This window comes from Paroedura picta, chromosome 4 (assembly GCF_049243985.1).
Source record: "Paroedura picta isolate Pp20150507F chromosome 4, Ppicta_v3.0, whole genome shotgun sequence".
Taxonomy (NCBI): domain Eukaryota; kingdom Metazoa; phylum Chordata; class Lepidosauria; order Squamata; family Gekkonidae; genus Paroedura; species Paroedura picta.
Genome location: NC_135372.1, coordinates 36,846,414 through 36,858,979, shown reverse-complemented (window position 1 = coordinate 36,858,979; position 12,566 = coordinate 36,846,414). Strand labels below are relative to the sequence as shown.

The 12,566-nt window shown below is 43.0% G+C and overlaps 1 protein-coding gene across 5 annotated transcripts in view; it reads left to right on the top strand.

Moving 5' to 3' along the window:
- SOAT1 (sterol O-acyltransferase 1) overlaps nt 1–12,360 on the top strand; it is a 61,778-nt gene extending 49,418 nt beyond the window's left edge. For all 5 annotated transcript variants that reach the window (XM_077332464.1, XM_077332466.1, XM_077332462.1 and 2 more), the window contains exons 12-17: nt 3,454–3,583; nt 4,852–4,949; nt 7,276–7,374; nt 8,074–8,209; nt 9,289–9,434; nt 11,167–12,360. In XM_077332464.1, coding sequence (XP_077188579.1) covers nt 3,454–3,583; nt 4,852–4,949; nt 7,276–7,374; nt 8,074–8,209; nt 9,289–9,434; nt 11,167–11,223 — 666 coding nt within the window. In that variant the 3' untranslated portion in view covers nt 11,224–12,360. The remainder of the gene's footprint in view (nt 1–3,453; nt 3,584–4,851; nt 4,950–7,275; nt 7,375–8,073; nt 8,210–9,288; nt 9,435–11,166) is intronic.
- The last annotated feature ends 206 nt before the right edge of the window (nt 12,361–12,566 follow it).

Sequence of the window (12,566 nt, the reverse complement as noted above, 5' to 3'; positions counted from 1 at the left end):
AAATCTAATCTAAGAAGGCTAATGTGATATTAGGCTGCATTGCATGGAGCATAGAAGCTAGAGCAAGGGAAGTTTTAATACCACTCTCCTCCACACTGGTTAGACCTCACTTGGAATATTGTGTCCAGTTCTGAGTGCCGCAGTTTGAAAAGGATATTGAGATGTTGGAAAGGGTGTTCAGAGAAGGGCGACTAGGATGGTCGAGAGGCTGGAATCCATGCCTTACAAGGAGAGGTTGTATGTGTAGCTTGGAGAAGAAGAGGGCAGGTTGTGATATGATAGCTGTGTTTAACCATGTAACTGCATAAAAGGTAGACATGTTTGTTTGTTTCTTTTTATTTATATATATTTTTTTATTTTTATACCGCCGTTCTTCCATTGGTCTCACGGTGGTTTACACGATAAAAATGGTAAAAATACAGTAAAGGTAAAGGTATCCCCTGTGCAAGCACCGGGTCATGTCTGACCCTTGGGGTGAGGCCCTCCAGCGTTTTCAAGGCAGACTCAATACGGGGTGGTTTGCCAGTGCCTTCCCCAGTCATTACCGTTTACCCCTGGGTAAAGCTGGGTACTCATTTTACCGACCTCAGAAGGATGGAAAGGCTGAGTCAACCTTGAGCCGGCTGCTGGGATTGAACTCCCAGCCTCATGGGCAGAGCTTTCAGACTGCATGTCTGCTGCCTTACCACTTTGCGCCACAAGAGGCTCTTAAAAATACAGTAAAACCCCATAAAAAACACCCCTTACAACAATAAATAAATAGACAGATGGCGAACTAAACTCATCCTTACTAGTATCCCCCCCCCCCCCCCCGGTTCAATCAGAGAGCCAAGCCTTCTTCCACTGGGAGCGAGTGTTGAAGAAGGTAGACATGCAGAAGACATGTTGTGTATTGCAGCTTTAGAGACTAGGACTAAGAGCAGTGAGTTCAAATTATAGGAAAGGAGGTTTGACAAATATTAGAAAGCGTGTTCTGACAGTGTGCACTGTTCGTAGACGGAATATGCTGCCTCGCAGGGTGGCGGAGTCTCCTCTGTTGGAAATTTTAAGAAGACTGGATGAGCCTCTGTCAGGATTTTTAAATCCCTGAGAAAAGGTGGGAGCTGGACTGGGTGGCCCTTTGTGGTCTCTTTCAGCTCACTAATTCTGATTCTGAACAAAGGAAAAAGGACTTAAATTCACATGCATTCCCAGTACTAAAAGGTAAAGGTATCCCCTGTGCAAGCACCGGGTCATGTCTGACCCTTGGGGTGACGCCCTCCAGCGTTTTCATGGCAGACTCAATACGGGGTGGTTTGCCAGTGCCTTCCCCAGTCATTACCGTTTTACCCCCCAGCAAGCTGGGTACTCATATTACCGACCTCGGAAGGATGGAAGACCCTGTACTAAATGCAGCAATACACCATCTGTTCAATGAATGATTTGTGAACAAAGTGTTAAAATACCGAATATCGTTCACCCAGGGTGTTTATATAGAACTGGACTCTGGTTAATATGTTCATTCTGAATTTTTCTTAGATTTCTATAAAGAGCTTAATTACAAAATGAAAGTTGCCATAGGATGCAGCTGGATCCTTTTCAGATCTGCAGTTGCCAATCTGAAGATGACTTGAAACAAATTATTACCATTCAAAGTTGTGTTACTGTTTTAACCCTTTGTGTACATGGCATTCATTCACAGATTGTCTGCTGCTAACATTCATTCCTGGCTTTGCACATGCTTATTTTCTCTTGGTCCTTTTTTTAGCTTTGTAAGGTAAATTTTCAACAGGTCCATGAGTTATTAGTACAGAGAAATGTTTATTAGCCCTCTTAGCTTCATTCTTGGTGTTAAAGAGATTGAAGAACCAGTTTTCTTAACACTTCCATGCTTGGTCACCTAGAGACAGTTCATACCCTTCCAAGGTGTGTGGCTAATTATAGGCCTGGTTTCAGATTGGACCCCAGCAGAAGTGCCATGTTCTTGCTAAATTGATTTGCATGATTCTGGGGTGTGTGTTTAATTCACACGAGCTCCATTCTTGGGTGTGTAATTTTCCCTTCACAAGCTTATGCCACAATAGATTTATTAGTCTCTAAGGCAAGCTTTCTCAACCAGGATTTCATGAAATCCTGGGGTTTCTTCATGGCTCTGGGAGGTGCGTGGGAAGGGGAGGGGAGGGGGTCCCAGGTGGTGTGTACACAGCTATGCTTCACAGCCATACTCTGCACTATCACGTCACTTCTTGGGTTTCACAAATCCTGAAGAATGTTTCAGGGATTTCTCAACAGTAAAAAACTAAGGCAACTTGTTAAATAATAGGTAAACCTTCTTGAACACACATGATGCAGTCTTATACAAATCAGACTATTGAGCTGTCTAAGTATTGTTTAATCAGTTTGGGAGCACCTCTCCAGGGTGTTAGGCAAAGGTTTGTCACATCACCTAACGTCTGGTCCTTTAAACTGGAAATGCCAGGGATTGAACCTGGGTCCTTCTGCATTCAAAGCAGAGGCTCTTCCAGTGACCCACAATGTCTTTCAAAGGGATTTTTACTGCCATCTTGACTTTATTAGGTTTTGGGAGGCTTATTGTTCTACTGTGATGATGTTAAGATGTTTTAAATGGTTTTATGGTCGATGTTTTATTGTGTTGTGAACCGCCGTGAGCCTGCTTTGTTCCCTCTCAGTTCCTTTTTTCCCCCTGGCCCCAGTGTGGAAAGCAGCCTAATCTTTGTCAGCTGTCTAGGGAAAAGATGGCAGTTACTTGACTTTGTGAGAAAGAAGAATAGGAACCAGTCTGATGATGGTGTTTTTGTTTGCAGACTTCGATCTTTTGAATGCTGTCCCAGTTATTGCTCTCCATATGCTGCATTGAACTTGTTTGTTGGAATTCCTGCAGCCAGGGAATTTTCCTCAGCTGTCTTGTTGCTTCTCCACAGTACCTTGGCCCATTCCGCACACATAGGATAATGCAATTTCAATGTGCTTTGGCAGCTGGATTTTCCTGTGAGGAACAGGAAAATCTACTTCTAAAGTGCATTGAAAGTGCATTACCTATTGTGTGCAGAATAGGCCCTGGTTTCAGATCATGAGAAGAGGCAGCTCACCCAGCAAAGGAAATGGAGGGTGTGCGCCTTCCTATAAAAGGATTTAGCTTTCCTGTAAACATGTCTTAGGTTTTTTGTGGGGGGACACACACCTTAAAGGCTAACAGATAAATTGTAACATAAGCTTTTGAGTAATTTCAGTGATCAGTGAAAACAGCATAAGTAAGGGGTCATGGCTCAGTGGGAGAGCATCTGCTAAGTTTTAAAGTGGTCCCAGGTTCAAGCCCCGAGCCTCCATTCAAAAGGATCAATGAATCGGTACTGTAAAGACCTCTGGTGGGAGAGCTGCTGCCAGGCAAAGTAGACAATTTCAGCCTGGATAGGACAAGGGTCTGACTCAGCTTCATGTGTTCCCTCTGTCCAGGTGCTTGGCTCACTCTTCTACACTTACTACATCTTCAGGCGACTCTGCATCCCTACATATCGGAATTATAGTCGGGAACCCTTCAACTCTCGAAGGCTGGTTCTTTGCATCTTTAACTCCATCCTTCCAGGTAAGTGTCACTCCAGCATTTACCCACGTTCCATCGAAATGTTTATGAGAACTGCGTTGGGAATGGGCGATTGTAGATTTGCAAAGTGGGAAGCAGTCTTTTTAAGGGAAGGTTTGGACAGAGAGGGAGTCTTTCCTCGGACCAATTAATAGACCAGGACAACAAGTTCTTGTTGTTTTCGAAGCTGAGGTCTAGATATGACCTTTCAGCCTCCATTAAATGGCCATATTGACAACTGCAACAGCTGTGGGTATCAAAATATGGTCCAGCAGCACTAAGTGTTTCAGGATCCTCCTTTCTCTTGGAGACTCGTTGAATCAATGAGGAGAATGAAACCTAGAATATTTGTGTAGAAGTATTGGATGTCAGTTAACAAATACAATATGCCGAGCTTCAAAGATGAATGGAATAAGGAGCTAAATCACCCTATTTTGCCAAAACAATGGAACACTGCCCGAAATTTTATACAAGTTGTTTCAGTGCACTTTAAAGTGACCTACATAGCAACAAAGGAGACACCATAGCACCTTTTCAATAAAGGACTGAGGAAAGGATCTAATTGCTTGTGTTGTAACTTACAAGGCACATCTCTTAGTCATACCTCTGGGCTTGTCCAGTTATTTGGTCTTTTGGGGACAAAGTAATTACTCATATCACTTTTGTCTTAGAAATCACACCTTAATCTTTATAGATATTTTAAAATCTTTTATAGATGCTTACATGTAGACCTGTCATCACTGCCATATTTTGCGTACATCTCTTTGTGTTTGGGGGAAAAATAAAATCTACATTTGTTTAAAGAAATGTTGCAACTGGGGTCTTGAGTCAGATCTCAGCTTACATTTCTTTGTGTTGGGGGGGGGGGGGAATAAAATCTTCATTTGTTTAAAGAAATGTTCCAATTTAATAGCAGCCAGAGGTGTATCTCAGTGGATAGAGGCTGAACTGGGGTCTTGATTCAGATCTCAGCTCTACAACCTATTGGATCTCTAGGTCTCCACAATACCACCTGGGCGAGTTGCAAGAAACCGTGTGGAGGGATGATGCTAGGTTGTGGGAGAGGTTGCTTTCTGTTTACAGTATTCTCATGGTCTATCTCCCAAAAGATGTTCTGACCTTTGCCAATGGAAATGCTGTTGTGCTACATCACCATTTTTGGACTCAAGTGTAAAGATGAAAGCAGAGATTTCTTCTTCCAGCCCAAGCAACAAGTTGATTTCATGAGTAAAATGATCTTTAATATATCCCCCTGCTGTCTACTCCCGCAGGTGTATTGATAATGTTCCTGGTCTTCTTCTCATTCCTGCACTGCTGGCTTAACGCCTTTGCCGAGATGCTGCGATTTGGTGACCGAATGTTTTATAAGGTAATTCGTGCCTGGGCTTTGTTTGTGTAGGATAAGGCAGCCTTTTCCAACCTTTTAGCCGTGGAGGAACCCCTGAGATATTTTTCAGGTTTTGAGGAACCCCCAAAGTGGTGACATGCGCCCTCAGAAAAGTAGGCACAGAAGTAGAATCATAGAATCATAGAGTTGGAAGGGGCAATTCAGGCCATCTAGTCCAACCCCCTGCTGTATGCAGGATCAGCCCTAAGCTGATCCTAAGCTGATAGACCTAAGTTTCATGCGGAAAGCCAGCTGATCAATCATTTACCGTTTCCATCGTGGAGAAATTGTTGCTCTACAATGAAATTCCAGTTCCATTATAGAGCAGCAGGGGAAGTGGGCTTCAGTGATGTCTAGTGATTTGGCCATCCGAACTTCTGGGAAAAGCTGCATAATTCCTGGGGAGCTTTCGCATAACCCTAGAGTCTTCCGAACTCTTGACTGGGAATCCCTGGGATAAGGTGGAGAGGAGAAATGATGCCAAACAGTGTCTGTGAACAAAAAACCTGTTGCTGCCCATTATGGAACTTGCTTTTCAGAGTAACCCACTGATGTACTTTAATACCTTTTGACAATGTGCAAAGAACTTTTAAAAAGAACTGCCAGGCCTTCTATGGGAAGGAAGCTCCTTATCTCTTCATCCTAATACGTTGTTCCCAAGTTATATAATAATTTGTATTTGGTTGCCAAGTATTGTCCTTGGCCGTTTATTCATTATAATATTTCAGGGTATTTCTGTTTTTAAAAAAATCAGTAAGTAGTTTTGAGCATTGGTTTATTTGGGGGGGAGTATTAGAACTGGCCAAATTGCTTTGTGCTTTTTGGTTAATTAATTTCCACATCCCTGTGATCACATGTAAAACTTCTGGAAACTTTGAAGCTGTTGAGAGTTTTTTTAAGCCCAGAAATTTGGGAGGGAAATCAAAATGTGTGCACATCCTTCCTTATTAAACTCATTTTATATTACCATCATTAACTAATTTATAACAGCATGAAACTGGGCTATTTGGCATATACATTAGATTTAAATGTATCAATACGTTTTTAGATCTTTACAAGCAAAATTGCAGATAGAGCCGATATTGGAAAGAGAGTTGTACCCTTTGTTACTATAGCCCAGGGGTAGTCCAGGCATTCGCTGGCAGGGGCTCCTGGGAATTGTAGTCCATGGACATCTGGAGGGCCGCAGTTTGACTACCCCTGCTATAGCCCATGTACCTTGGTTTTTGCCACCTGAAAGTTAGGAAAACAAGATCAGTTGAAAAAAAACAAAATACAACATTACAGTGAACAAAAGAAATGTCTTATTTAGACAGTCTCATATATGACCACAATAAGACTAGCCATATATTTGGACAGAGTTAAACTTTATAACATTGAAAACATATAGAATATTCTGGCACATGATCCTCATCTATCTTATGACCTGCTGGCAGAATTATTGATTGATTGATTGTATTTATATACCGCCCTCCCCAAAGGCTCAGGGCGGTTTACATGAAACAACAAAATGGTACGGGTAACATCATTCTGGTAACTATGTGTTTCTTTAAAAGCATTTTAAAAGCATTTCACTCACAAGTGGGATTCACAGATGTTCCGCCTACATGGACTTACTGTCCATATTGGGAAACGGTTGCATTTGAGCCACACTCCTAAAAACATTTAAATTTTATCCTTGTGGAGCTTTGCGCACCCAGACTCAGATGACTCCAGCTAGCTGATCACATCAGATCTGGAAAGCTAAGCAGAATCATAGAATAATAGAGTTGGAAGGGACCTCATGGGTCATCTAGTCCAACCCCCTGCACTATGCAGAACACTCACAACCCTATCGCTCATCCACTGTAACCTGCCACCCCCTTGAGCCTTCACAGAATCAGCCTCTCCGGCAAATGACTATCCAGGCTCTATTTAATAATTTCCAAAGATGGAGAGCCCTGAATAATAATCAGTTGCCCTGATTACTATTTGGATTGGAAACCATCCAAGAAATCTGGGGTTGCTATGTAGAGGAAGGCAGTGGCAAGCTACCTCTGTTAGCCTTATGCCTTTAAAACCCTACGAGGGAGCTAGGCACACGTTCTTAGGAATAATAGAGTAAATTTATCTTAGAGTGACTTGTTGGTAGAAGAAAAATGAGGAGTGTCTGCTTAGTTCTCAATTTGCAAGAGGCAACATACCATTTACAGACCTGCGTGCAGTTTTGCTGGTTGATGCAGAAGTATTATGAGGTTCTCAGCATTACACTTCCCTGTTTGTAATACTGACTGTACTCTTTTGAACATGTTTGTTTCCCTCTCTTCAGGACTGGTGGAATTCTACATCTTATGCAAACTACTACCGAACGTGGAATGTGGTAGTGCATGACTGGCTGTATTACTATGCATACAGAGACTTCCTTTGGGTGAGCACTTTGAATCTAATGGAAAATCTTTCTTCAGAGAAATGGGAAAAAAGGAGGTGGGGGTTACAGCAATCTCCTTTCTAAGTAACAAACACGTATATGGTTCTTAAATAAAATTATCTCCATACAGATAGCACAGTAACCGTTGTAACAAGTGGGTAAATATTCATTCATTCTTTTTGCTAATGAATTGAAGTGTGATAAAACAAGATTATTCATTGAACAATTGCATTGAAAGACTTTTCAGGAATGTGAGGCTGTATCAGCAAGTTATATCAGCAAGTTTATAAATCTGCCTTCCTCAAATTTTTTACCATTGAGAAACCCCTGAAACATTCTTCAGGCTCCAAGAAACCCCAGAAGTGGTGCAATTGTGCAGAATATGGTTAGAGAACATAACTGTGGACCCGCCAACCCAGGACCCCTCCCCTTCCAGGCCTATCATTGGCCATTGGGGGGCAACCTGACCATATATGGTCATATGACCCAATAAATGTTTAACAAATTTAAAAATACATTAAAATTAATTAATTCCCACCCATTTGGGCCGTCAAGAAACCCTAGGATTTCACAAAACCCTGGTTGAGAAAGCCTTCCCTAAATGGTAGTCACCATTAACTTTAAAGAATATTTTTTTAATTGCATTTATGATGGATTCTTTTGTCTCTACTCTTATTATCAACCCCACACCACCCACAGTTCTTTGGGAAGAAGTTCAAATCTGCTGCTATGCTGTCCGTCTTTGCAATTTCTGCTGCTGTACATGAATATGTCCTGGCTGTATGTTTTGGTTACTTCTATCCTGTGATGTTTTGCCTCTTCATGTTCTTTGGAAGTAAGTAATCACTCCATTTGTTTGTTCTATTCCTCTCCCCCTCTCATGGCCAGCCCAAGATTGGCTCATAAATCACCTTTGTTGTTGTTGTTAGGTGCGAAGTCGTGTCCGACCCATCGCGACCCCATGGACAATGATCCTCCAGGCCTTCCTGTCCTCTACCACTCCCCGGAGTCCATTTAAGTTTGCACCTATTGCTTCAGGGACTCCATCCAGCCACCTCATTCTCTATCGTCCCCTTCTTCTTTTGCCCTTGATCGCTCCCAGCATTAGGCTCTTCTCCAGGGAGCCCTTCTTTCTCATGAGGTGGCCAAAGTATTTGAGTTTCATCTTCAGGATCTGGCCTTCTAAGGAGCAGTCAGGGCTGATCTCCTCTAAGACTGATTGGATTGTTCGCCTTGCAGTCCAAGGGACTCGCAAGAGTCTTCTCTAAATCACCTTACAGCAGTTTATTATTTATTCCATTTGTTTAAAATACAGGTGTAAGTAACACACATTTCCCCTCCCCCCACTTTGTTTGGGAGCAATGGAGAAGATCCAAAGGTGAAGATAGTGTTTATTTACTTAAATACTTATTATCCACATTGCTTCCTACAGAGCTCTCTCAGGAGGTTGTTCCACAGTTGTGGGGCTGCCCCTGCAAAGGCCCTCTCTTATGAGCCAACCAAACAGATATCTTTGCTTGATGGGGGAGTCAGGAGATCGTAATCCCCAGGCAGGAACATACAAGAGAATATGGCAATAGGGAAAGAAGATGGGAAAATGGGAGGTAGGCAGGAGGAAGGATGGAAAGGGACTTGTGAAATATTTTGCTTGGCCTTTGAAATGTTACTGCGGGCTGCCGTCTGCAGTAAAACTGAAAATCCCATTTGTGAGGTGTTCACATTGGGCTTCCTTTAGAGGTTTACCTTTTCTCTGGAAGACAGATGGCATGTGGCTAGCTTGGCTCCCTCACTTCTTTGGTTGTCCTGATGGGCACTTTGCTAGTCAGTTGTGAGGTGGGAAGAGTATGTTTGGATGATGTACCTGTAGTGTTCCGAATGATGCAGCCTGAATGCTTTTTTCTTTCCCTTGTTCAGTAATTTTCAACTTCTTGATCAGTGACCAACGAAAAGGCTCCATTTGGAATGTGATCATGTGGACGTCCCTCTTCCTCGGTCAAGGCATCTTGCTCTGCCTTTATAGCCAAGAATGGTATGCCCGTTGGTATTGCCCCTTGGAAAATGTAAGTAATCCTCCAGTTGCAGTCTGTAAGATAGCCGGGACGGACTGCTGAGAAGAAGGGCAAGCGGAAAGCCTAACATCTGAATTAGGGTTGTGCGCGGTGTGTCCAAATCGACCTGGAACAGCCGATTTGGACGCCGCCATGCACAACCCTAAAAATACAAATCTTGGAAAAACTCATTTGGATTTTAAAACATTTCCTTATCAGCTTTGGCATTTCAATCTCCATGTTTTAGCTTGCAATGTGGAATTTTGGTTTGGAATAAAGAGTTTGGGGGTGGGATTTATGAGCCCCCTTCCCCCTTTTTATTTAAAAAAATGGATTTTCCTCTGTATAATGTGTGAAATAGCTATGATATGCAACCTGTTCCTCTGTGTTTACACTGTGTGTTTACAGATGTGAAGCATACAATTGTTCAGTAGGTTGTAGGGGAAGGAAAAAAGTGTGGAGTTATTTCCCAGAATTACAGCTCAACTCCAGACCAAAAAGGACAGTTCTCCTGGAGAAAATGTGTGCTCAGGAATGTTTATCATTTGACTTTTACCTCGACATTCCTCAAAAGGGTGCAGGGTGGCTTACGCTAAGAATTAAATATAAATAATTAAATATAACACAGTTTAAGATTTTAGATTTAAAATTCACCTAGTCCAGTTGGAAAACCTGTGGCCGCCTCTTCTTATAAAATATTATGATTCTTTGCGCGAGGGGCCAGATGGAGGGCTTAATTGTGGCCTACATTTGGACTTTTGGTCAGGGAGGCCAGCATTCCTCCACCCCCCCCCTTTTTTTAGGAAGGGGGGTAGGAAGGGGATTTTATTATTGTGCCGCCATGCTGTGATATTTTTAAGTCTTTTAATGAGAGTTTTAATGGGGTTTTAAGACACTGTAACCCTCCACGAGCCATTTGGGAGTGGCAGGAAATAAATCGAAATAATAATAATAATAATAATAATAATCTTCTCAACTGTAGGCCCGGCAGGACAGCTCTGTCTTACAGGCCCTGCGGAACGGGTTAAGGTCTCTGATCACAGCTGGCTCTTTTTAGCCTCTGAAGTATGGGGGACGTGGCAGAGCGCTAACCCTTAAAATCAGCTGTTTGGTGTGGTCTTTAAATACCTACTTCCAGGCTAAAGAGAGTTAGACGAGATGTGGGGGAGGGAGAATGCCAGCTGGAATCAGACAAGGTGGAGCTTGTATCCTCTCCGTGACTGCCCTTACCTTCTGAAGCCACTTGCCAGCTTGGATCAGGGAAAGATGTGGGGCTGACATGTCAGCCCACTGCCCACCCTCCCAACCCCCAATCCAAGATGCCCCCTCCCACACAGCCAAAGCTGATCCAGGAGAGAAATCTCTTGCTGGATCAGCTGGTTGTCAGGCAGTTTGAACTGCTCTCCCCACAGGCAGCCGAAGACCTGACCCACCGTGGGGGTCAGCTGTTTTGTGGGCTCGGAGGCATTTAAAGGGATTTAAATTGATTCCCCACTCCTCTACATGCAGCCAGTTGGGTGACCATGGGCCAGTCACTGTTAGAGCTCTCTCACAGGGAATCTTGTGTGGAGAAGAAGGGTAGACAATGGGAAGATGCTTTGAGAGTAGTAAAGTAGTAAAGAGTAAGTTACACGAAACCGCCTCCTCCTCCTACCGCGTGTGCCACTGTGTTGTAGCGGTTGTATTGCGACACGCCAGTCCTTACCCCGATCTCTAACAATGCTATTTCTCCTTGATCTTGTAGCCCACTTTCCTGGATTATCTGACGCCACGCTCCTGGACTTGCCACAGTAAGATCTGAAGCCCCCCAGTCGGAGGCCAGAAGACAGTTCTTTAAAAACAACAGCACAATTTACCTTGGACCAGTGATCTTAAATGTCTTGAACCTTTGAAAAGGGAAAACAATAATCCTTTGCTATTATTTTTTTTTTAAATAATCTCTTGAAGCAGCTAAGACTTCAGAAAGCTTGGCTAAATGGTTCTTGTTCGGTGAGCGATTCCAACCTGAGCAGCTACCATGCTGGTCGTGAAACATGCTGAAAGGTTGGTAAAAGATCCCACACACACAAAGTGATCGTCGTACTTCAATTCCAAACAATGGTTTTGTATGTGTTGATACTGTTTTTCCTCCTTGTCCTTAAAGGGGTAGTATTATGAGCTCGGAGTCTCTTTTGCCTCATCTGAATGTAATGTTCCTTCAGAAGGATCTCTCTCACGCACAGGGTTTCGTTTGCATTCTTGTCCTGGTTGATTCCTCATCGAGGCTAAATGGTTGGGGCCCAGGGTTCGCAAATATTGGTTCGCTAGCCAGCTTCTGTCTGTGCCTGCCGAAAACCGACTCGGAAGCCGTTTAGCATGCACCTAGGTTTATTTCCTCTGGTGCCGTGGCATGAAGAAGGGGAGGAGCAAGAAGTCTCTCCTGCTGCATCTTGTCTTCTTTGTACCTCATGGCAGTGGGAGCATTACCCAGGCCTCATTTTTGAGTCCTCTCGGGGCTCGAAAGCAAGACCTGGATAACACTGATTCGCACAAGCGGGAATGCAAGGTGGGGAGTGGAGGATGTGTTTTTGCCAAGGCATCCTTGCCCTTATTCTGTGTAAAAAAAAAATTGAACCTTTACATCCTTTCCCATTAAAATAGCCATATTATAAGCACAGGATTGGTATTATTCCATCCACAACTCTTATATATATATATTTTTGTCTGCAGCCGATTATTGTAGAATTTAAAAAAACAAACGGGAGTCCTCTGCTTCTAACAAGAGTACTCCTTTCTACAAAAAAGCAGCAAATTCTAAACTACTGATTTGAAAGAGTATGTTTCCAATGCTGTGACTGATATATGACATGACAGGTATGCCTCTTTGCTTGTATGTTCTGAAATGTCGTTTTTTTTCCTCCGTCTTTTGAATAAAGACGTCCCAACTTTAATGGCTGAAGAGTCCCGTTAGGAAGTTCCTTTTGGATTTGCAGGCTCTTAGCAGTATTCATAGCAGGAACAGGCAGTTCCCTGCTAAGTTTGCTAGCGTTTGGTTTCTTAACTGATCCAAAGCACAGCGTTATGTTAAGCGCCCAAACAGTGTTGTGAAATAAAGTGCAGGCTTATTGCACTGTTTGTGGCTTTCCAGGAAGAGCTGGCATTTGT